This window comes from Phasianus colchicus, chromosome 3 (genome assembly GCF_987193195.1).
Source record: "Phasianus colchicus chromosome 3, bPhaCol1.hap1.1, whole genome shotgun sequence".
NCBI classification, from domain to species: domain Eukaryota; kingdom Metazoa; phylum Chordata; class Aves; order Galliformes; family Phasianidae; genus Phasianus; species Phasianus colchicus.
This window is the reverse complement of record NC_143438.1, coordinates 56,026,782-56,052,867: the sequence shown is the minus strand read 5'-3', so window position 1 is coordinate 56,052,867 and position 26,086 is coordinate 56,026,782. Positions and strand designations below refer to the sequence as shown.

Below are 26,086 nucleotides of genomic sequence, written 5' to 3'. Positions count from 1 at the left end.
GTTCAGAGCGAACCTTCCTCACACCTCTCTAATCTGCTCTCACGTGGCTAAAACTCTATGAGGAAGCCTAAAGTAAAAGAGAAACCCGAAAGCAACGCGTGCAAAGTTCATTTTCGCTTTCTCAGGACAGGCACGAGAGGCAGAATTACAGAGCAGTCTCACGACCGGCTGCGTCAAAGCCCCTCCGAGCCCCCAGGGGCCTCAGCGCTTCCCTACGACCCCCGCGGGGAGGCAGCGCCAGGTCAGCGAGGTGAGCACAGCCTTCAGCTAGCGAAGAGTTGGTCCGGACGGGACCAACCCGCGATGGAGAGAGCTAAACGCGGACGGGCCGTGGGCACCCCTCACCCTCCCACAGCCCGGGAAACAGCTTTCGCCAGCACCGCGAGGCGCCACGGCCGCCGCTTCCGCCCCACGGTTCCTCCTCCGGGCCGCCCTCTCCCGGCATGCGCCGGGCCGGAAGCTGCTGACGACAATAACAAACATCGGCGGCGGCTGCGCCTGGGCTCCCGGACCCGCTCTCTCCGGCCGGCCCCGCGCCGCCCGCCCCTCCCTGCCCTCGCCGTCCGCCCGAGCGCAGCGCCCGCCGAGGCGGCCCGCGCTCCCGCCGCGCCGCGGGGCCTGGCCGCGCCGGTAGGGGGGCTCCGCCGCCGCAGGATGCGCGGGGCCGCCGCCGGACCCTCGGGTGAGTGGCGCCGGGGGGAGGCGAGGGCCCCTCCGCGGCCCCGCTGCGCCTCCTGCCCGCCCGCCGCGGGCGCGGGGAGTCCGGCGGGGGGCTGCCGGCGGGGCTCCTTTACTGGGGATATCGCGAGGGGCGGCGGTTCAGGGCTTGGCCGCGGGGTGGGCGGCGGAGCGTTGGGGGCCGGGGGTGGAGCGCGGCCCGGCGCTGGTTGCGGCCCCGGGGCGGCGGGGGAACCCGCGGGGCGGCGGCGCCCGGCAGGCTGCGGGCGGGCCGGGGCGCTCCCTGCCCGCGGTCCGCTGCCAGGGGAGGGCTGCGCGGCGAAGTTACTCCGGGGAATGACTCAGCCCGTGCTTTCGGCCGGGCGCAGCGTGCGGCAGCGCCGTGTTGGCCGGTGCGCTGCCGCCGTTTCCAGTGCTTACTTATCGCTGCTCCCGAGGAAGCGTGTGCCGAGCTTTCCCCCGTTGTTTTCTCGTTACTGCTTGTGAGCGCGCTGTCAGGCGGCTCTGCGGGGCTGAGCTGCTGCTCGTCCTCAGTGCCCCCGGAGTTGTGAGTGACTGCTGGCTGAGGGTAAAGGGGCGTGTGGGACAGCTGCAGGGACAGATCCTTGTGACGCCTCATCTTTATCTAGAGATTAAAACGATAAATTGTGCCTAAAACCAAAATACTGAGAAACAACCTCCAAGTGTTAGTTTGTTTTTTTTTTTTTTCCCTCCGTAAGCTGTAATGATCTCTTATTTATTTATTGAGGAAAGACTTTTTGTCTGAAGAAGGATGTTCTATCAATGAGCCATTTGATGAGTTCACATTGAAAGTTTCACCTTTGCCTCATTATGGGAGGGAAGGAGGAGGTCACGTGTTGTTTCTGCCCCTATGTAAATGTGTGAAGTAGTTGGCATGGCAGCCTTCAGGGAAGATGCTCTTGAAATTGGTTGGTTCACTGCGCAGGAGAAGATATCTCACCTCTGTTGGAAAGATAATGCAGGGGCAGCTCCCAGTTGAGGTTCATGTTGTTGGGCAGTATTTTTAGGATGCTAGGTACAAAAAGTACTTCAATAAAGGAAACATTGATATGTTTAAGTTGTAAACTTCTTAAAAAAAAAAAAGAGCAAAAGCCTAAAACAGTCTAGCACCTTGGATGCTTTTAGAAGATAAAGCAAATGAACAAAGAACTGTGTTATCTATTTCCACATAAGCTATAGTGCCAAGGAAAGCATACAAGAAAGAAATGAGACATGTTACTCACTAAGTTTAGTTTAAATAAAACTCTGCAGAGGCCATCTAAAGCTCAGAATGGTTTTATTTTATTATACTGGGAGTAGTGAAGAAAAAAATAACTTACAAATGTGGGGTAAGGGCCTTCAGCTATGCCAGTTATAGATCCAAAAATACAAGCAGGAACTTCGGGATAATGCATTAGTAAGTGTAGTGTAATGCATTAGTGTAAGGTAGACTTAACTGCAATTTGGACGTGTATTACCATTGTGCAGTTTGTGTACTTTTTTGGTTTTCTGTTTTTTTTTTTTTTCTTTGTAAGCAAAACCAAGTTGTGCTGTAGTCTGTTGACCCAGCCTTCTGCTTGACACAGATTTGGGTTAGTAGTCTCTGGGATCCTACTCATGGGGCTGGCTCTGTCCCCATGTCATGTTACTACATTTATAATTAGAAGCATACGAGGCAGACTTGCATTTACTGGAGAAAAGGACATTGATTATTTTGTGGTCTTTTGTGGTGTCTGGTTAGACGTTGCTTGTCTCTGCGTGAGATCTGAATGCAGCTAAGATTATGTACAGTTCCAGGAGACTTAAGGTGAAAAATATAGTTTCTAAACCATGCGTAAACCTGCAGTTTCAATTATTGTGATTAAATAGGGTAGGTCTATATGGAAGGAGAGGAATAGCGTGTGTATTCTTCTGCTCCTTTTGATAAGACGGTGACAGAGTGGGATTGTTTAACAGAAATCTTCACTATCTTAAACTGTAGTGTTGGTGGTTGTCAGTGTGATCCTTAGACCCTTGTTTTTAATCTAGCAGGTAGTTTGAGTAGAAGGCTGACTTAGAACAGTGTGAAGATCTAGAGATTTTTTTGTTGCACGGAGTGGATTTGCTTGTATATTACAGTCAAGTGAAACAAGTCAAAATGAAAAACTGTTGTCTGAGGTGGGTGCTGTGAGCCATAGCATGCATACCCGGCTGTCATCTGAGCTACTCCAGAGCCATTTGGACACTGTCCCAGCTGTCATGCCTCTCCTACATGTGTATTGCACAAGAGCAGTTGTGCTCCTGATGCTGGGTTCACAGCTACGTGATATTACTTGAGGAATTTCTGAAGAGGAAAGTGAAATGGTAGAAAGGTGAAATTCTTCAAAAAATTGCCAACTTTGCTCTAGACCATAAACTATTGATATTCTCAGCAGTAGTGATCAGTGAAGTAGCAAACACTTGGCTATAAGAAGCATGCTTATAATAATATTGTGTACCACCTGATTGAATGCACTGATACCAAACAGGCAAAAAAAGTATCACTAATATGGAAATTACTAACCTAGCTGCTAGAGTTAGTGTGCATTTTGTAGCTGATTTGTCAGAGTAATGGTTTGGGTAAACATTTTGAAAGACTCTCATGTGGTCTCTTAGTCATAAAAATGATTGATGATTGAGAAGTCACTGACAGTAACTTATTTTATGAACTAGTAAAGGATTCTGTGGCTATTGTGAAAGTCACTTGTCTATGAATTAACTTCTATTTCAGATATACTTTTAATTTAGTTTTGAGTTCAGTTGAAAGGAAAGTTGGAAGACGTTGGGTGTTTCCCTCTGTGAGAAGAACTGGTCGTAGATTCAGCAATGCTTTATAAAGCCAGTGGTATTTTAATGCATCTAAGTTGTTAATAATAAATAATATCTAAATCTGAATTCTTGGCGGTTGTTGATAGAAATATCAAAACAGATTTATTGATTTAAAATTTTCACTCAGATTCAGATGGGGCTGATCGCTGTTGACTGACCAGGAGAACTACCGGCTGTCAGGAAAATTCTTGCTTATCTTCTGTCTGCCTACAGGTGTGTATTTTCCAGTAGGGTTCTGAGCTCAAACTGTGTACTCAGGCAGTGGTGATTGCTAGTGCAGCTTTTTATGTGCGTCCAAGATGTTGACATTTTCTTCTGGGAACTGATTTTGCAGCCAGGCCTGCTGCCTTTGTCACATCAAGGTGAAGCGATTACTGTGTTCTATATATAATCTATAGTAGTTGCTGTATCTAGAAAATCAGCTGTTGAAGAAAGGGGTAGCCTGCTTTCTGTATGAAATGATTTGCTGCTCTGCGATTGGCATTTTTCTCCAATCTTCATTGGTTACCTGTTGATCGAAAAAATAAAATGCCAAACCACTTAGGGTTTGACTTGGGTTTCAGATGTTCCTGATTTGTTTTGCTGTGTTATACTGTGTTCTGACTACAGGGCTCTTTTTTTTATTTCCTTGCTATGAAATAACTCATATTTTCTTACCTCCAAAGGGTTTTTTTTTCCCAATGGTATTTTTACATTTTTAGGATATTAAGAAAGTTTTGTTAGCGTTTGGGAAATAGTATGTTCAGCATTAAAATTGCCTGATTTTTTTTTTTTATTTGAACAGAGTGTCTGTATGATAGTCACAGTATAGCAATCTTCATTATTACGCTTGGTGATGTGCTTGAAAGGCTAGCATTGTGCTTCAGTTTGAACAGGTTGAAGGCAATCACAGAATCAGAGAGTCATAGATGTATATGCAGTGTGTATTTTTGAGGTAGAACGTGGCACTGGAGAAGTAATTGAAAGGCAAGTTTTACTTCCATTGCAAATTCAAAAAATCATACCTCTCAGCAAAACAGTCAGTTCTAAATGGCACTTTTGAGATCTGATGTCTGTGAACATTTGAGTTAGCTGCTCAAATTTGGATTGTGCACATGTTCTCTTTCGTATATGATGGAACTTATCTGCCATGTTTTTTGTATGAAAGAGTATGTTTGCACTACGTTCTGTCAAATAAGCTCTTATGTCTGTTATGGATGTTGCAGATATGGCTGCAGCAATTTCCATTCTTTTAACATCTTCTGATACTTCAGGGATTACAAATGTCAGTACTTTATCTCACATTCTGTTTTGGCTTCATTCATGCCTACTATTTATGCTGATATGTCAAAAGTGTAGGTATTTGAATCCTTATTTGGTGTAGTTGTGTCTGGACTAGGCAGTTTATACTGATAAAATGGTGCTTTTAGTGATAGTTTTAGTTCTATCCTCCAGAATGTATATTTCTATTAAATTCAGATGAAATGGAGGTTCTTATGTAAGAATATATTGTGTAACTGGACTAGCAGCTCTTTTCAAATATATTTTGCTTATGTTAGATTGCAGGCATTCTGCTTGTAAACTCCAGATGACTTATTTGTCTATTCTAATTTAAAATACTTTGTATAGATACTTGTATTGCCTACTGATTGGGTTTGCACTAAGTTCCTTTCAGTAACATTTCTTTAAACAAAAAATAAGAATATCATTTAAAAATTCTCACATCCCAGTCAGAGCAAAAGAGGGGGTGGAGTGTGTAAATTTGCCTTTACTTATGTCATGTGAAAGACTCGAAGGCAAAATACCAATAAGCTGAACAAAGCATGTGTAATACAACAAAGCAATTTCACATGAATGTTCTGACTGCAAAGACCACAATTGGGGTTAAATAAGGTAGAGGTGTAATTGTAGTGTATAAACCTTGTGGGTGGGGGGGTTGGTTTTTCTTTTTTAATCTCTGAGATTGTCTATTTCTTAAGTTGGTAATGTTCCACAGAGGGATTTATTAATGTGCTTTGTTAGCTGCTTTAAACTGTCAAAGATTTATGCAGGAAAAGCAAAGAAGGCCTGTTGAAAGCTACTAAACACTTTCTAGAGGTATTATGTTTTTCATGCCCATCTTGCAGTTTTTGTCATTTCTCAATACATTGCTATTATCTTTTAGATTTGTCAGTAGAGGCCTGAAGGTTATTTTTAATTTTGTAAAATGCAAATAGCTGATGTGCCAAAATTCTAGTTGTGATTTTTTTTTTGAATGTGTTTGTAGGGAAGATGAGATTTATGTCAGTTCTGCACGTAACTGGTTCTTTGCTTGTCTGTTTCATGTAGTTGTACTTTTATAAAGAATTTGATAAATAGGAGGAGGTTTATAGGTGAAACACTAACTATGAGGAAAAAGGTTTGAAACAAGTTTGGAAACTGCTGATTATTTGAACACTTTACCAAGACTGTGGTTGATTCCTTTACTGCTGAAAACTTTAATGTTATTCTAAACATTTACCATCTATAAGAATTTAATTCATGCCTGATGTTGGCATGTGTAGTTAGGAATTTGAGTGATGCCTTTTGAAAATTTTCACTTCTCTTCTTGAGTGATAATGCTGACTTGGTTGGTTACCTCCTGTATCCATCAGCTTTTTTCCTGCCCTTAGCTCTGGAATAATAGTTTGAAGGGCTGTGTGGCAGACAGCAGTCCTAGAAAGAGTTCTAAGTAGTTCCAGCAAAGTAATTCAGTTTACAGCATATAACTGGAAAGTTGTGCAGCTGGAAACTGGTGCAGGGAGAGGATCAGGACAACTGACTGAGGAAGGGAATTCATAAGGCTGGTGCTCAGGCTGTCATCAGTGTTTTCAATCGTGGTCTTGGTTAGCCAGAGAGAGAGTTAGTGAAGGAGAAGCATCAATGCTGACTTGTCTGATCTTGATCTAAGAAGGAAAGGAATGCTTGCTGACTGTTTCTTGCAGAATTGTTTGCAAACACGGTAAGATTTTACATGCTAATTATTTTTCAAAAGTTCATTTCTATAGGGGAAACCTTCCCGCTCGTATGAAGTTAGTAACTTGAATAAAACCACCTGAAGCTCTACGTACTGAAGAGCACCATTTTTCTTGAAGTGCTAATGACCATAATGTGAGAGAGATAGGTAGTCTGCATTTGCTTTTGAAATGGCAAAATTATACATTTAAAAAAAGAAAAAAACTGACTCAACCTTCAGTTAATTTTTGTCCAATACACGGTTTTAAACAGCTATAGAAAGACATTCCACCAGTTAACAAACTACTACAAAAAAAAGTGCGCCTACAAACTGTAAGCTAGTTCCTAGCAATAAAGATGTCAGAAAACCTTGGCTTGTTTTCTGACTTGTACTTGTTAACCAAGATGCAGAAACTTCACTTTCTGACAGATAAGAGATGTGAGGTTTGGGGTTTTGCAAAAACTAGTAAACTCCTCTCCCCTCCCCCCTCTTTTTAAAAAAAAAAAACTGTTGGAGGGGAAAAAATTGTCTGATTCATATGTGGATTGTATTTTGGCAGTACCTCAAATACTGTGAACAGAATAATATAAATAGATGCTAACTCTCAGAACTGAAGTTTTATAATTATAAATGTATGGAGTCATGACATAATGTCTAATAATATGCTTGTTACCTCATAAACTTGTTTGGAACTATTTATTTCCTAGAATTCATAAGTTCTGTCTGAACTTGCAAGAAGCTACACTGTTTTGGACTACATCAGTTTTAAAGCTGTTCCTTAATACAGCGTTTTCATACCTGCCCAAATGTTGCTTTTAATCTTTTGCTCTTCCACCATTGATGCTGAGGATCTGTGAAGGTATCACTCCACCTATACTGCTGAATAGGGAGAACGTAGCTTCCACGTAATTCAGAGTTGCTCCCGCATTCATGTGGTGTAAATTACATTTCCTGAGAAGTTAAGGATGAAGTTGATGTTTTGCAAAATGCCTAATACAAAACAAAAAAACAAAAACCCCAACAACAAAAAAAACCCCAACTCTCGAAAACCAAAAAGAAAAAGAAGGAAACCTGTGTCATAATTTTGAGTTTTGAAATTCCTCTTTAGTGAATTGGGAAGTAGGGACTTTGGCACATTTCCTGATTGCTGTGCAGAATTGCAGTGTCTTTCCTGTTTTAAGAGCATAAGAGACTTGCTTGACTGACCAGTTGGTGAGTTTGAGAACAGCTAACAATGCAGTGACTGCTGGAGATGCTTTATTTAACTGCTTCTGTGCCTGTGTACATCTCAGTGCTGTATAAATAAAGCTACAGGTGACACCTTGCAGATACTGGGGTTTGGCAGCCTTACATGAAGATGGCACTGAGCAAGGTTTTAATGCTTGTAAGGTGGTGATGGGAGATAGGATTGTCTCTTACAGTAAAGTGCATTTTGTCCATTAGATATGGCTTGCTTAAAAGTTTTTGGAGGGATGAACAATGAATTTTTTTTCTGAATCCTGTTCAGAACAGGCTCTGCTGGTGTTCACCACGTAGCTCAATGAACCTTATCCTGGGCTATATCAAAATAATGTAACAAGCAGGTTGAGGGAGGTGGTTGTCCTCTTCTACTCAGCTCTTATAAGGCTCCACCCTGCAGTACTGTGCTCAACTCTGGGTACCCTAGCACAGGAGGGTCATGAAACTGTTGTCACCTCTGGACTTGAACTAACAAGAATGATCAGATGTCTATAGCACATCCTTAAAGAGAAGCTGAGGTAGATGAGCTTCTTCAGCCTGGAGAAGGACTAGGCTCCAGGGAGACCTCAGTGTGGCCTTTCAGGACCCAAAAGGGGCCTAGAAGAAACCTGAAGGAGGGAATCTGTGTGAGGGAATGTAGTGATGGGACAAGGGATAATGGCTTTAAATGGAAATAGAGTTGATTTAGTTTAGATCTTAGAAGTAAAATCTTCTCTATGAGGGTGGTGAGGCATTGGCACAGGCTGTCAGGAAGCTGTGGATGCCCTATACCTAAAAGTGTTCAGGGCCAGATTGGATGAGGCTGTGGGCCCTGATTTAGTGGGTAGAAACCTTGCTTATAATAGGGGCATTGAAACTGAGTGGTTTTTAAGGTCCTTTCCAACCCAAAGCATTCTATGATATGTTAATCTAAGTATGTTTTAAGGAGTGTTTTCTTTGACCAGTCAGTTGTCCAGATAAGGGTATGCATTTTCATTGTGTTGTGGGTTTTTTTTTAAATTAATTAATTTATTTATTGAAACTAAGCTGTTTGCGCTACTAAAAGCAGCGGTAGAGAATGTGTGCTGTCACTGTGAGGATGTCTTGTCTGTTCTAGGTGATCATAGTGGCCCTTTGCAAAATGAAGATGCTTCTGATTAGAAGCATTAGTAGCAGTATTGAATAAAGCTCCTTGGAGTCTGCTTTTAAATATCACTTTACATGCAGTTGTTTATTTCCTCAAGTTCAGTCTTAGTCTCTATTCCTTTTCCTTTGCTATTAGGAAGAGTGCTGTAAAATCCTTTACTTGAGAAGTGAGGTGTGGAAGTTAGACAAAGAGATCATTTTTAGAAGGGCACCTGAAAAAGCAAAGGAAGTAGAGACAGAATACAGATTTGCTGAAGAAGGTAGATTCAACTGGAAGGAACATCATGTGCTAGTCAAGTTCGTTGGTCTATTACAGAGTTGCCTAAGTTGAAGTGAAATAGGAAGTCCTGCTTAGAGGAAAGGAAAAAAGAAATCACAGGAATTGCAGTGGTTCAAAGGCAAAAATAAAGTTTTGCTGCATGGAAATAAAAGGCAGCTTGATAAAACAATAATGTGTCCCAAGGTTGTTTTTTTTTCGTCTGTAAAAGTAGTAAAGGCCTGCTCTCCTTGAGGGGAGGTGTATTCCAAATGAGATAACTCGGTGAGTGAGAAATAGCACACAAGGTTTTTTTGTTGTTGTCTTTATAGCATGTGATGGACTTGCCAGACTTTGCCTTGGATGAATTACCCTTTTGGCAGGTAGGATTTCTATCTACATTCATCTACTGTGAGAAATTGGACTCATGTAATCGCAGGTAATATTTCTGATTCATATTGGAAGCAATATCTATTATTACTGGCAATGTAGCCTTAGCAGGTCCTCAGTAAGAGAACTTTCCCTTATTAGCATTGTGCAGGTGATGTTCCTAAACAGCTATGTGAATGCCTGCTAATTAATGATGTGGAATTGTGAGCTTCTGAATGAATAGTGTGGTACTGCCTTGCTTGACTACTTAAGCTAGTTCTGTCTGTATTTAGAACTGTATTTCTTTCAACCTGGAGATATGTGGGGGTGGTGTGGGAAGGAAGGAGTTCGGACTTCTTGGTCTTCTCTGATCTCAGAGATGAAGCACTGATGAGTACAGCACTTTGCAGATATGAAGTAATGCTTCCCCAGGCACTAAAAACAAGGTACCCTTTACTGCTGATGTGTTTCTGTAAAAGGAATGCAAAACCCTTGGGATTAAAGAGAAGCAATGACTTTGTCATAGTTTAGTTTAAATTCTAGTTAAATTAAAATGTTTTGATAACTCAGGTTGTTAAAATTTGGTTCATAACGCCCCTTTAAGCACAAGCAGTGTAGATAAACATTGATTTTTGTCTTTGTCCTGCCCTGAATGTAGATTTTATTGTTTTGAGTTTGTAAAGTTGGAAAGAATTGTACTGTGAAGCAGTGGAACAGTCAGAATTGGGTATTAGAGTAGGGATTCTGCACTTAATGGCATAAATGGATGGCTAATGTAGCTATAGGATTGTTTATGGAGTGCTGTGAAACTCATGACGTCTGTGGTGTTTTTGCAAAAAGGAAAGGTCTGTAAACAGACGTTCATTTCCTTTTACAGATGTAGGAACAATGAATGTTTTCTGAACTAAATAAGCTGCATTTCAAAATTTCTGAACAACGTGCATTGAAAGTATTGATCAACACAGACTTAAAAAGTTGCCAGTTGTTTCAGAGTTTATATTGTGTAGGACAGTCTTGTAAGGTGAAGCAGATGTAGTTCTATTGCAATGTAAACACAATGTAGAGCAATGAAATAAATGTTACGTTGTCAGCATAACATATTCGTGGCTGTTTTTGGTATTAGATAATACAACAAAATACACATTTGAATTAGTTCTTGAAGGTTTTACTACCACCTTTGCTTTTGTCACCTCATTCTTTTTCTTATATTCATTTCTACCATCTTTTGTCTGTTCTGGGAGTTGCTACAGCAATTTCTGTTTCTAAATTTTCAACATTTAGTGATGTTGCTGATAATTACTGGCTGTTAATCATATAGCTCTCTATAATTTGAAAGATAACGTATGCTATAGACATAATGTTGCAGGACAGTTTCCAATTATGCAGTTAGCCTCTTTGTCTTTGGTAGTTAAGTTCTTTACTATGAGAGTGGTGAGGTGTTGGAACAGGTGTTGGAACAATCTCTCTGCCCAGAGAGATTGTGAATGCCCCATCCCTAGAGATGTTCAAGGCCAGATTGGATGGGGCCCTGGGCAGCCTGGTCTAGTATTAAATGTGGAGGTTGGTGGCCCTGCATGTGGCATGGGAGTTGGAGTTTCATGATCCTTGAGGTCCCTTCCAACCCAGGCCGTTCTGTGATTCTGTGGTTGTCAAATGTTGTAATTTTTCGACTTCTATTAAAAAAGATGTAAATAATTTCAGCAGTGAAGCACTAAAAAGCTTGAAACTTGTTATACTGTGTCACAGTATTACAGAAAAGATTGTGGAATTCTCTTAACTGCCTATTGAAATAATGCAAAGAGTAATAAAATGTGTTTGTGGATATATATTCTGTTGAAACTTGAGGTTGTTGACTTTCACCCTAGGCTTAAGTGAAAAACTTTTGCTACTGCTGAATTATATTCTTGAATTCTGGGAGTAAACTCAAAAAGCAGTGGGATGTATAGCTGACGGCTTGAATTGGTCTACTTTAACCTGACTTCTCAAAGAAAAGAGACTTAGACAACTGTGAATGAATTGAATGCATCTCCTCCATTAAGTAATCTTGGGTTTTGTTGGACATGGTCAGCCAGGCATTGTCCAGAAGAAAGAAGGGTAGCAGGAGCTCTCAACATTAGTTTTCTTAAAGAGCTCTGAAAGCAGGCAGCTGAGCTTAGTAGTGTCCTCAGCAGGATGGTTCCTGCTGGAGGGAGGACTACAGCCTGCCTTCAGTAGGCAACAGGGAATGTGCAGGGGAACTCAGCTTTCAAAGCATATGTTCTTTAAAACTTTGCTTTACCTCTGATTCTGGAAAGTACTTAGTGAAATTTGTAACAGCCTTCTGAGTGGGTAAGCTCTATTTTATTTATTTTTTCTTTTCTAAATAGTAACCTAACAGTGACAGCGTGGGGAAGATTTAGGTTAGGTGATAGGTGGAAATTCTTTACTTGAAGGGCAGTAAGGTGCTGGCACAGCTGCCTGGAGAAGCTGTGGGTGCCTTATCTCTGGGGGTACTCAAGGCCAAGTTGGATGGGGCCCAGGGCAGCCCTATCCATAGCAGCGGATTTTAACTGGATGATCTTTAAGGTCCCTTCCAAACCTATGCCGTTCTGTTCTTTGAGTGCACAGATTTGTCCTGCCAGTCAGTGTAGCCCAGTTCCCCAGTACTGATTGCTAACTTGTTTGTTGAGTGATAGAAGCAATGCTTGATTTCTAACTTTTCAGTTGTCTCAAAGGAATTAGAACGATAGCAATTATAGTACTGGGGGCCACCTTTGTGGTAGTAGTTTCTTACAATTTGTGGTAATGTCCATTACTTCAATCTAAAGCAAATATTGGTAGATATACTTTGTCCAGATACAATTACTGCCAATGGCCAAAACAGGGACACTTCAATTAGTAGTTTTCCAATAGTGATTCTTAAACATGCTGTTTTTCCTTTTTATTGCGCCTTTGCTTCTGAGTAGGTGATGTACGTGTCTTTTGAATAGATGGAAAGAAGGATGCTCAGGAGGGAGGAAGATAACTTGAAAGCTCAGATAACTAGCTGCTGACAAAGTGCCATCTGTTCCATGCGTGTAAAATACAGTTGTGTATTTTTCTCCTTGTTCATAATGTTTGCAAATTTGGGACGAAGAGAGTTTATTTTTGATTTACCCTTAGTCATGGGTTGTGTAAAATGAGTTACATGTTCTAATGTTTTTTTGGGCTTCAGCAATCCTATTTTTAGTGATGGATTATCACCCTTTATAGCGCCCGATCATCTTCTCAGAAAGCTTTCTAGGGCATTAGTGGGGTAGAAATAGTATTTGTTGCAATTCAGAATTTGAACGTGCAGTTTGCTGACTGCTGTTGTGGCAGTTGCACTCAGTGGGTTACTGAGCCCAATTGCCTGCCGCTGCTTTCCCTGCCAAGGGCTCCTTCTCCTTCAGTGCTGTTATCTGACTGATAACAGTTAAAATGAGCTAACTTAGCTTTAAAAGACTGCTGATCTCGCTCAGTTTGGTTGTAGTTGTAACAGCAGTTCTGGGAGAGAGAGCCTCTGGTGAGGATGCCACTGACAAGCAACCGCATCTGGTAACATCTTCAGTTTATAAGAATAACAACAAAAAGAAAAATAAATAATGAATGTTTTGCAAATAGGTGACTGGCTTAACAAGGTTACCTAAAGAAAAGGAGTGTTTATTCCTGAAGGTGCCTGTCTGTAAGGTAGAACTGTTGATTACACAGCATAGCATGCATGCCATTTTACTCTGATTTCCCTTAGATCAATTGTGTTTGTGGCTTTCTGTTTTACTGTTAGCTTCATGTAAGAATTCTGCGCTGGTTCTGAAAAAGTAATTTCAGCCAATGGAAAGTCAGGCAACTCTTTTCAGTGAACTAACTCTCTTGTATGCACTTTAAAATGTTATAGCTATTTTAAATGCAATTTATGTGGGAAAAGACTCGTGTGTAGCAGTTCTGAGTGGACTTGTGACTAGAAGGCATTGTTAATAAATTAAAAGAATACCACTTTTTTTTTTTTTAAGCATTGTCATACATATATTTCAGTGTTAGTTGCAGCAGTAGCCATAAAATCCTGATATTTTAATGATACCTGTAGTTACATTCTGTATATTTTCTTTATAGATCTTCTCTGGTTTTGAACAGCCATGCTACTCGGTTGCCAAAATCAAGTACAGCAAATGCACATTTATTCTCTTGTATTTGAAGAAGGTGATAGCTTCGTGTAGCGCCTGAAGGTAACTTTTGCTTTACTTAAAGTTGGAAAGTCTGGGACTGCTGATGCACACATGACAGATGCTGCCATAAAATATTTGATCTTCTTTCAGTGCTTTAAATGGTTAGCTGTGGTGTTAAAAATGGGATGGATTGATGAAAATTTCTTTCTGTACATGAACGGAATGAGGTTTCTGGACAGATTATCTATTAAATACCACTGGATTTTGCAAAGTATTTCTTATATGTAAACTGAATATAATGCAGTTATTTGACTAAGTGGGAAAGAGGTGTTCCCTGCTGCTTGTTTTAACATTCTATTTAACGTGTCTGTTTCTAATTTTACATGGAACATAGTCACAAATAATGCCTGGGTGAAAATAAGTTTCTCTGTACTTTTAAGTCTCATTTATTATATAGCTTAGAGCATAAAATTAATAATGAATTACTGCTGGTTTGTTCTTGAGGTTTGGGAGTTTTTGTCTGTTCAGTAAATTTCTCTATGGAGGTAATTTTTTTTATTTGACATGGTTCTCCTTCCAATATGATGTTCTTTCTTGATAATATGCATGTCTCTGCTGGGTTATGTGCTACAATTAATGCTTGAAAAATGTGAGTATTCATGGAGGAAAACTAAGGACTTTCTGGAATTGTTCATCTGATAGAACTACCTTCCTAGCCCTGCACATGTCAATAGTGGTTTTGTTATTTTCCTTTATGGTTTATGAGGCTTTTTATTCTGTAGACAAAGATAAATGTGAATTCAAGCTCATCTTAGAATAATACAATTAGCTGTGTAGATCTTGTACATGTTCTTTTCTTATTTCAGGGAAAGGGGCATCTTGTACTTCCTGTGAAGTAATTTAATGCAAAAAGTCATTTCTATAATGGTAGAGAAATATAGCTGAGGCTAAAACTTCTACCTTAGCGTTTCATAACTCTTTTACATTAAAAAAAAAAAAAAAAGGCAGTGCATTAGTGATTGCAGTGATACTGTACTTTTGCAGCCACTCCATTAGCGCATAAGAAATTATTCACAAATTTAAGAGTTTCTGTAGAGTAGAAGAGAAGAAGGTGCAGAAGTATGAAGCCTTTCAAAGACAAAATAACATACCTAACAAAGCAATTAAATGTTTTCTTCTGATGTGTACACTGGAAAAAGTGCTTATAGTCATTCATGTAGAAATTTGTGGGGCACAGGAATAAAAATATTCTGAGATGCACTGTCTTTTTTGATCACTGCATAGTGGCTAGTAGTAACTAAAGCTATAGAGTTAACTAGTGCTGAAAACAGAAAAATCAGTAGATTTATTGATTGCATCTGTCTGTAGTTAACTAATCGTTTTTAAAAACTACTTTTCTGGGGGTTTGATGTTTCCTTTTATATGAGTGGAAAAACAACACCTGGGATAATAACCAGTAACAAGGCTTTGTTGCTGTACATTGGGGAATGAGTACTTAGAGCATAGCCATTTTGCTATTTGTAAAGAGCAGAAAAGGTAACTAGAAATAACTTTATCAGGGGATTTAAAAATGTATTTTATAACTAGAAAAAGCCAGATAATGATCTGGGATGTTGCCCCTCTTCAGCTGAAAGTTGTCCTCCTCTCCCCTCTTTGTCCATCCCCACTGTAACTTTCCATGTGTTCCTCTAGCCCATTCACAAATCAGAAGGCTTCCTGTGCCCATGGTTCTTGTAGGAGAAGCATCTGTGTGTTTAGTAACAAAGAACTGGAATATGAAAGGCACCGTATTCACCCTCTATATAGCTAAAAGCTGTATAGTACATACTTCTTATAACTCCTATGTGAAACTGATGCTTTTTTTTTTTTTACAGTTCCTAAATGATTTTAGCAGTGGAAGTGATAAACTTCAGAAACCTAAAGAAATCATCATGAAGCTATATGTATTTCTGGTCAACACTGGAACTACCCTTACCTTCGACACAGAGCTTGCTGTACAAAAGTAAGAAAGTAGAGCGATTACTTTTTTTCGGAAAATCTGTCAGAATTACATCTGGTCTTCTGTGATCTTTTGCTGAGTAGCATTTTTGTTTTACTAATTGACATCATAAAATTACACATTGTTTTTCTACTCACAGTATTTTTCATGTTCTGAATAAAATGTGTGTTCTGTATAGATTGTGTAGACTGAATGCTGAAAAACAAGCATGTAGGTTTCTGTCTTATGCTCAAGGTGGTAAAACTTGGTTCTGTCATATAAGACTCTAATGTGTTTTACATTCTGTATGTAAAACATGATCTTCCTAACTGCCAACTGCTTGAAACAGGAGCAGTAGTTTAGATTCCCAGTGAAGTCCCAACAACTTGACAATTACTGTTTTTTTTCCACTGCACAGTGAAAGCATCTTGCAATCTTAATAATGTTTTATAAAGACCTAAATGTACTAGGTTTACTGAAAAATGTTCCCCTGTTTCAGAATACTGGTCTAGTACAGTAAATCTTGTATAACATCATAACTCATATACTTGGTGCCAACCTTCCATGCTGTTTTCCTATTCTGTCAGTGGTGAATGACTAGCAGGTAACGGATGTGTATGCTGAGATGCTGCCTAGACAGTGCTGCTTAAAAGGTTTCCATGGAAGTGCTAAGGTCCACTGTTTCCTTACTCCTGAATTTCTGTTTGTGATTTTCATGACTCAGCAATTGAATTGGGATTTTAAAACTTTGGAGTAGAAGGGCCTTAACAGTATACGTAGAGTGATTTATGTTTGTTTGTTTGTTCTGATAGCCTGCTGAGGATATTACTGAGAATGAGATAAAATATTTCACCTTAGCCATTTTGGATCTACTGGGTCATGAAACTTGTGAAGGGACTAGAATATAAGACGTGATGAGTGTCTGAGGGAATTGGGGTTGCTTAGCCTGCAGGAAAAGAAACTGAGGGGAGACATCATTACTCTCTACAACTACTTTTAAGGAGACTGCAGTGGGGAAGGTATCAGTCCATTTTCTCATGTTGCAAGCAATAGGATATAAGGAAATCACCTCAAGTTGCACCAGGGGAAGTTTAAATTGGAAACCAGGAGAGGGTAGATAGGCTTTGGAATGGGCTGTCCAGAGTGGTGATGGTAGATTTGCCATCCTTGGAGATATTGAAGAGATGTGTGATTTTTCCAATTGATTTTATGATTTACAGATATGTCAGTACTTCTGTGTGTTCTCTGGTATGTTGAGACGTTCTGTCCTAAATTACAGTAAGGTACAGCATCTGAACTGCCAGACAGGGTATCTAATGGCATGACATGAGCTGACTTTTCACTCAATCTAATAGTTTTTTGAAGAAAAATGGATGGACGAGACAAAATAAAGTCTGTTCAGTTGATCAGTTTAACTTCTTGTTCTCTTTGCCTATAGAGAATTGCTTTTTTTTAGCAAGGCTACCTTTTTCTTGGATTCTTTGACTATCTCTGTATGTGGATATGTTAAGCAATTTTCCTAAGGAACATGGAAATGATATGTGGGTGTTTGTTTTAGCTCGTGTGGTGTTTGTAGTGAATTAACTTTGTCATATTAAATCATAATCATATTAAATCATAATAATTTTGGATAACTCATCTTAATTTTTCAAATACAACATAGCCAGTAACATTTTTATGCTACCTGATAGCATTATGTCAAAATCCCTGATGCTTATGTTGGTGGTTTACTCGATACTCTTAAGCTTTTCAGTACCTTTACACAGTGTTACAGTTTTGGTCAGCTACTGTATCATATTAGTAATTTCTTTGTTATTTTTCTGTTTACCTGTATAAACACAATCTAGAATTGCCTAAAGCAGCAGTGTCATAAAGGTGTCATTACCTGAAATTAAAGCTGCTACGGGAGTGAAAGAAAGCAGGGATGACGGTTTATTGATCTACTATTTGCACAGTAAAAGAATCTTTAATGTTTATATGTGTTTGTTGTATATATACTGACTATTGAACTCCTTGTCGTTTGAGCATTATACTGTGCTTCATGCACAGTAAATCAGAGTTGATGAGATGAAATTTTGCCTACGCAATGCATAACAAAGTATTAAGTACTCTTGTAATTTCTTTAGAGTTTGAGTAAGGCAGCTGTGCATTTGTAAGGTAGACATTAAGAGAACATAATATGATTTTAAAGGTGTTATTCTAAATGTTTGATTTAATTCAGAATTTCAGCATGCAGTCAGGTCTTATTGGAAGAAGGTTGCTGATGATATACCAGTACTGTACAGGCTCTATTGCTTTAGCTGATAGCTTATTAGATGGATATCTAGAATGCAGCACATTACAGCCCTTATAAAACGTAAAGATATTTCATTGTGCAGAATAAAAATGTAAGGGTTTTTTGGAAAGTCCTCCCTTGAAACAGAAGTTGCCTTCTTTATATTACAGGAATCTGTGAAATTAAGAGACACGTGTTGATGTTATCTTCTTGCCCCTGTTTTTTCTAGCGTGGCTGATCTGAAACATGCAATACAAGCAAAGTATAAGATTGCCATTCAGCACCAGGTATTGGTTGTCAATGGAGGAGAATGTATGGCTCCAGACAGAAGAGTGTGTAGTTACAGTGCTGGAACAGTAAGTGCACACTGCATTCATAATCTAAACAGTCCTTTAAAGAAGAAGGAAAAAAGTATTCTACTAAAGGATTTTCAAGTATTTTTTCTTCAGTTTACTGCATTCCTTTACTTTGAGAAACTTTTTTTTTAATGTGTACAGCTTATAAATGTAGAATGTTCTGAAAACATGTTACTCGTATGATGGAATAATTGGTGATTGAACAGTGTATTGCCTTTACTTAATACTTGGTTTCACTTTCTTTCTGAGTGTAGGACACCAACCCAATTTTCTTATTCAACAAAGAAATGATTTTGTGCGAGCGTCCACCAGCCATCCCCAAAACCACGTTTTCAGCAGAGAATGAGATGGAATTGAAAGTGGAAGAATCTCTCATGATGCCTGCAGTTTTTCATACAGTGGCATCACGAACACAGCTTGCTGTGGTAAGTAAACTCTTAGTGTACTTGAACAACAAAGAACAATAACCTTTTTGTATATCAGATTGGTAGCTTGATACAAACTCTGAAATAGTTTGTTCAGACAGCAGTGAAAATAGCATGGTGTATTCTTCAAAGCCTTTGTCTTTAAGATTCAAGGTAGGTACTAAAACATGCTAGCTTCTTCAGCATCTTCAAAGCTTCTTTCAAAAGCAAATGTAATACAGCTTAATGGATGCGTGTGTTTTCAGTGCTTGCAAAATAAAAGCAATCTGGTTTTTCTTGGGCTCCTGCCCTAACGCTTTGCCTTATTTTCAGTGTCTTTAGTCTGCTTCAATCTGAAAGAAGAGAAGTTAGTTTGGAAATGCTGTTAATCCAGGTAGAAAATTTGTGGTGTAAGTTTTCAAACTGCCTTTCTAACCTTCTGTTTCATTTTATGCATCTAAAAACTGGTGAGGAATTCATAAAACTAAACTTCCTTTTTCCAAAATGCGTTCAGATCTTTTCTTACTGAGTAGTCACTTCTAGTTGCATAGAAAGTAAACCCAGAATTCCGTGTTTATTATTGCCATATAACTCTGATAAGGAGAGACTGATGCCCTGATACAAGGGCAGTAAGGTACTGTGTATGCACTACGAACAGCTGCATGTTCAAGAATGTGGCAAAACATATTCAGTAGCTGAATTGATTGATTTTTGCTGATAGTATCCTTACTTTTCAAATTTGGCATTCCAAATTTACTGTTTCTGCTAAGTCTAAGGATTATTTAAACTTCCAGCTGCTGGGACTGGGGGAATGATTATGTTAGCGCAAACTGAATAGTTGTATATGGTTTTAGCATATTGGTTTGGTAATAGTTTCAGTAGCAACTTCAATGTAGTCCAAAAGAATATCAAACTTGAAGTCACTGTTCTTTTTTTTCTGATTTCATACAGCTGAATTCAGAGGAAAGTGTCAAGTCATGCACATAGTACAAAAGTTTTGTGTTTTTTTCTTTTTTTTTTTGCCTTGGCCTGTCAGGAATGGAGGAAGGGGAAAGTCAACCTAAATAATCTAACACTGACTTTTTGTCTGATTTAAGGCAAGGATTGAGTCCCGTAAACACTCTCTTCTCTGTTACCTGTTGACAATTCTTGCTGACTTAGTAAATAGGACCTTGAGTAATTAGGATTCTATGAATCATATGACTCTCATACTGAGAAGAGTAGTAATGTGAATTCATCTAGGAGTAGGAGGATTTACATCTGCACTACTTACTTGAGGAGTGTGAGAATTGTGTTTTTTTTTCCAGCAGCTGAGACTGAAAATGTTCTAAAACTGTTTTTTTTGTGAGGTGTTAATTACTTTTATAAAGTCGTCTTAAGACAAGTATCTGTTAAATGTTTAACATATTGATGGATTTGATAGAAAAAAGTGTTACATTCTTCACAAATGTGCTTTACTTGGTGTAATGGAAGTGAAAGGTGATGTTACCATCTCTCATTTCTCACTGTTGATATTTTCTCTACTTCTTTTACTCCATCTCTGAAGGGGAAAAACTAAAGTGGCAGTTACGTAATCTGGAAAATTTTTAACTTCAATTTTGGCCCACTGAAGTTAGTGTACACTGGTAAATTGATTTAATTATTTTGGATTAAACTTTTTGTATTCCAGGAATTGATTTTTAGTTTTGGTTTTTTTTTTTTCATAAGGGCACTTCTACTTAAAGTTGAAAAGAATTATTAATGCTTCTTTCTCTTCTGCTTCAATTATGAAGGTTATATTAATATGCAGAACAAGCAAGTTCACTGCGGTATTTCTGTGTTCAAGTAGTTCTTCATATCTTAACTTGTTCTAGTGGCATGCCTTCTGTAAGGGAAGCACGTATTTCAGAAATAATCTCCAAGCCTATGTGTGAAGTATAGATTTTATTGGCTAACTGAAGCTATAGCATTTAGCTTAAGACAATAAAATTTATCTGGTGATTGATCGTGAGCTGATTTCCACAAAGTAAAGAAATCTTTCCATGCTTGGTGGCATCTATTAATTTTTTTTTGATGAGGGGGATAATGATAATATTTGGAAGGTTCTTAGTTCTATTGTAGTAGAATTGAGTTATTCTAGCATGCACATTAATTTTCTGAAAAATTGTCTTCTGTCCTATTCTTTTGAAGAAAAAAAAAAAAGAAGACTGAATAGATAGTTTTATTCTTAAATCTGTTGTGCCTTTATACTGTCAGTTAATTTTATCTAGTATTTGAAATATTTCAAAATCATAGGCTCTGTATTTGGCTGTGAAAGTGCACTGGGTACGGTACTTTTCTAGGAGTTCAGGGGAATAAGAAAGCCATTCTGCCTGACAGAAGATGAGAAAATAGGCTCTTCTAACTTAAGATGTACTGGAGTGTGAAAATGCCATAAAGGAGTATTGCAGTGTTATACTCCACTGATCTGTCTTGTTGCCTGCTTGAAACATATTGAGCAGTAATTCAGAAGAAACTGAGAGAAGGCTATGAATGTGATGAGGAAATTGATCTTCTTTAAAGTTCTTTGTAAGTGTGTGATTTGGGAGAAAGAGGAAACATGGGAATTCTTCTCACAATTGATTAAGATAAAGGGAGAGAAGGGAGGCTCTGAACCATCATAGTTGTGAGAATGATGTGTACAGTATACTTAGAGTGGTTTTGGATGCTAGACTTAAAATAAAATGAAAAATCTGTGGTATAAAGATTCAAGGTTTGCCTTATTGTAGAGAGAGGGATTTTCTATGTTACCAGAAAAGCAGAATTGCAGTAGTAAATAGTGTTTTTGCCTGTTGTAATTATTCAGGGAATCTAACTAATGATAATTTACTTATAGTAGTTATTAATTACACTGATATTTTGCATAAGGAAAATAGACGTTCCAATCTAAATTATTCCTTGTAATACAAAATCTTATTTTGTCAAGAATGAGACATTGATTTAAAAGTAGTGGAGAATATTTTATAGCTGCCAATTTAATTTTTATTTGGAATATGTTCTGTTCATAAGACAAGCAGTAACATTTTAAAATCAGACTTGATAAGTAAATGTAGTAGTAAAAACTGCTTAGAAGTTGGCTTTCGACTTACTTTCCAGAACTTCCTTTAGCTTGTGGCCTACTTCTAATTTAATAATAGGCAAAACTTGTTTTCCTGTATGGAAGGTTGTGTTTGTTTTGGAGTGATGGCTTTTGTTTTCATTTTGGTTCTCCCTCATTTTAAATCTATTTGAAAACTATTGAAATCATTTTTTCAGCATCTGCGAGTTGTACTGTGCTGTAAAACTATGTCAGAGGGTTTTTTCATCCTTACTTTGAGCTTTATTTATACTGTAGAGAATATACACAGATTTACATTCTGTTCTTTACTATGTATATACTGGTAAGTAGTCTTTTACAATTTTAATTTGCAAAACCAAGTAGTTCCACTTTCTCTTTTAACAAAGTATTTTTCATAATTTTTTTTGTTCACATCATTTATTGCCTAAAATCTTATTTTATATCTTTCCTTCGTTATATGGGCAACTATAACTGACCAGCATGGATTTTAGATTTTGCTGTAGCTAACTGTGCATTTTTTGTTGCGAGTTTCTGATATCCTTAGTTAATGTTTCAGCTTAAACAAAAGTTGTCTTCTAGGTAACAGGGGAGGCACAGTTCTTCTCCTGTCTTACAGGAAGTTAAATCTTTTGAGTTGTGTGATTAGTCATTCTCTGTGGATTACTTTAGGAACATAGGTACAACAAAATAGTTATAGTTGGAATTATTGATGAAAAAAGAGTCTTTTAAGATACCAAAGTAAATTTTGCTACTTCGTGGGTTTTTTTCTTCCATTTCATCAATTCAGAAGCATGGGGATTTAAAAAAAAAAAAAAAGGCAAAACTGTATCAGTTTTCAGTAATTTTTCAGTAATATCCATGGAAGATTTTTGTTTGCATTTTTCTTTCTTTTTCCTACATGTGTAAGGCATTGTCAGCTAAATAGCTTGACTGCTTTTATGGTTTGAACGAACCAAATTAATTCCACTTACAAGTATAGTTTTTTTTCATGAGCAGGGAACCTAAAATGTCTTTGTGAAATGCTTGCATTTTCATATCTTTTTTTCCCATATGGTATAGAGATACATTAAAGCAGCTATTATTTTTCCTTTATTTTCTTTGTTTAATAACCAATTTTTTTTTAACTTCTATGTAGCTTATTTTAGATCTTTATATCTCTCAAACAATACCTCCCAATCTTCCACTTTGCTTAAATCAAGTTTATTATCACCTGTTTCTTTTTCCACTGTTTTCCGTGATTATCATACCAATTACGATATAATAAATTATTTTATTTTTGCTTTTGTTAATTTGATACTTATACAGATGTCTAGGTTCTTGTGTTGTCTCTTTTTTTTTTTTTCATGGTTATCTGACTCTGTGGAATTCATAGTATAAAAGAAGCTTTAGAGAAGCTGCATCAGTTACCATAATTTGTTCCTTTACCGTTTAAACTGCCATTCTTTTGTCCAATATGGCAGCGCATTGGCTTATTAACCTTTTAAATTTTTTTTGTCAGATAATCTTAGTGTTTTTAACATCTACTGTTTGGCATTTAAATCACAGTTAAAGCAGGTATTCCCATTTCCTGCACAAGCATCTTACTCATAGGACAAGTTAGAATGGTTTTAAACTAAGAGAAGGAAGATTTAGGTTAATTACTAGGAGGCAGTTTTTCACACAGAGGGTGGTGACACACTGGAACAGGTTGCCCAAGGAGGTTGTGGATGCCCCATCCCTGGAGGCATTCAAGGCCAGGCTGGATGTGGCTCTGGGCAGCCTGGTCTTGGTGACCCTGCACATAGAAGGGGGGTTGAAACTAGGTGATCTTTGAGGTCCATTTCAACCCAGGCTATTCTATGATGTTGGTTTCTCTTTGGCTAAAAAAATTGCTGGACAGCATGTCTTTCTTGCAGCTAGTCTAGTTTCTCACTTCCAGTTCAGCAGTTTTGGCCTTGAGCTCTGTAGTATGTGGACAATGAGATGCACAGAGTTCTTTCAGAGGTTACAAACTCAGAAGCGCAGGAGATGACAACTTGTTCTCTATGCAGTGCTTTGTGCAATAAACTGTGCTCTATGAATGTTTTCTAATCTTTCGATCTTTTAACACCAGTGCTAAAAACTTTGTAGCTCAGCTTTTACAACGTTATTTAATTTAGTTCTTTTTAAGTAATTTAACTGAAATTTCCACGTTATTTGTCCAAGACAAAGGTTATTGGAAACTTGAACTTTCTGCTAGGAGATACGTTTCACATCTGATCTGACACTGTTGCTGTCGTCATCAAACTGTCAATTCCAGTCAGTTTTTTATCTTACAGATGAGAGTGAGAAACTGTGTGGTTGTTTCATTTTGTTACCTAAAACTGTGACTGTAGTCATAGCACCTACATCATTCTTGGTTCAGTTCCAAATGCTTTGTAACTCTTACTGAAGAAATACAAGTGTGCTTGAAAGCTATGTAGCTCTATTTAAATAAATACTCTCTTGTCTTGACTAGGAAGCTACTGTGACATCCAATGGAAAAGAATTACTTTAAAATTTTGTTCTGGAAGGTATTGTAAAGGTTGTAACATCTGTGTGATTTAATTGTTCTTATTCCTTCCTTTTGGCTAAAAGGTCTAATAGCCACAAATATTTCTAGCTCCTCCACAGAGGTCCAGACTTATTGTAACTTAGATTATTGATCAGTCTGACCATCTTTTAATATAATTGAGCTGGGTGTGGTTAAAATAAAAGAGCTTTTATGGATTAGATGAGTTTTGGTTGGCCTTTGTGACCAAGCTGTTTGATAAATCACCAGTAAGGAGGAAAAAAAAAAAAAAAGAAGGCTTGAGTAACTTGGAATCAAGCTGGTAGAAGTTACTGCTTGCCTTGTACCCTGCTTTATTTCACTGGCTGTGTGTGTTACATCAGCTTGTCGTATCCTTTTCAGTGCTAAATGGTCACTTGACTTCTTGCAGCCTGCTTTTAGGATTACTGCCAAGAGCTAGTGAAAAAAGGACTAAGAAAAAGTCACTAAGCTATGAATAGCTTGGTTCTGTATTGTGCTGATGGAAAAAATACCTTATGAATGTGTAATTAGCCATGAACTGTATGGACAAATGTCCAAAGGACACTGTTGCTGAAATTGACAGGTTTTAAAAGGGGATGGAATATCAGCTGCCTAATGAAAGAAATCACCATGAGATCTCAAGTCTCCCTCACAAATCAGCTGTTGCAATTACAAGTTATGAAATTGAGAAGTGATCAGTCTAGTAGCATTACTGTTTTTGGATGAGGTGAGTGAAGAGAGATATTGGCAATCAAGATATTGGTTACCTTTGGTTACCTTTTCTGGAAGCACTTATCCTCTACTTTATTGTGTGAATGTGTGTAATTACACTTTGAGGGATCCTTTGTGGTGACCTGAGGTTGATTTTTGTTGCTGTTGTCCACTTTTTTTCTTGTTGCTGATGACTTAAACCTCTAAGGAGTCCTTCTTACAGAATTCCAGACAGATGGCAATAGAGGACTTTGATGACTTGTTTCCTTTTATCACAGGGTTGTAGAGAATGGAAAGAACCCTGCATTTCCTGAGAACTTTTGTTCTGTAGAGGTAAGTCCAAAGAGCACTTAAGACAACTGGACCTTCCCAAGATTTACTTTTTTCCACTCAGTTGAGCAAAATTAGGATGGCAAGATGCAAAGTCTTGTAATTAATGAGAAATTCACTTTATAAATTTATTGTTTTCACTGAAGTCATGGGAGGAAATAATAAAGTAAAAATTCTGTTAAAAACATCCAGACAAAGTTTAAGAAATCTTTCTAGTGGGCTTGTGAGTTTCTTGACACATACAAAAGTGAAGATGCCTTTATTTATTTTTCAACGTAAATTGCTAGGTTGGGTTTGTCTAGTCTTGTCTTACTAGTGGTGCATTTTTGAGGTCCACATTCCAGCAGTATGCTGAAACTGTCAGTATTGTAGGTGTGCCTGTGTATCTGAGTAAAATGGACATAGCTGTGCAAGTCAATTAGTTTTGATTTTTTATTCATTGTGAATCCTTGGGTGTCTCTAAATTACTTCTGAGCTGATCTGTGAAAAATCAGTGACAGAGCATGCCAGTTGTTAGGCAGGCTTCACTTTTCTGTGCTGGAGCTGGCGATTTTGCTGAGAAGTGTTTAGACATTAGTTTATATGCCTGACATAATTCAGTTTTAAAATGTTATTAATTTAGGAAGGAACTATTTCTATGCGCAGATATACTGATTGAGAAGTAGACTGTTCTCCTAATGTAGCTTGAGGATGTCTCCCCTTAAAAACAGTACATGGAAAAGTTGGGGAAAATAGGCCTCATCAGTTGTAGCTGCATTCAGTAGTGATGACGTGATAACAAAGATACACCTATGCAGGT

The 26,086-nt window shown here is 38.3% G+C and overlaps 1 protein-coding gene across 8 annotated transcripts in view; it reads left to right on the top strand.

Moving 5' to 3' along the window:
- RB1CC1 (RB1 inducible coiled-coil 1) overlaps nt 1-26,086 on the top strand; it is a 73,141-nt gene continuing 47,055 nt past the window's right edge. For 3 of the 8 annotated variants that reach the window (XM_031612928.2, XM_031612926.2, XM_031612929.2), the window contains exons 1-5: nt 517-682; nt 13,575-13,687; nt 15,502-15,629; nt 18,110-18,236; nt 18,491-18,661. In XM_031612928.2, coding sequence (XP_031468788.2) covers nt 15,559-15,629; nt 18,110-18,236; nt 18,491-18,661 — 369 coding nt within the window. In that variant the 5' untranslated portion in view covers nt 517-682; nt 13,575-13,687; nt 15,502-15,558. Of the gene's footprint in view, nt 251-516; nt 683-960; nt 3,739-9,460; nt 9,482-13,574; nt 13,688-15,501; nt 15,630-18,109; nt 18,237-18,490; nt 18,662-25,235; nt 25,291-26,086 lie in introns of those variants that run through there. The other 5 variants (XM_090137583.1, XM_090137585.1, XM_031612927.2 and 2 more) reach the window with 5 other exon arrangements.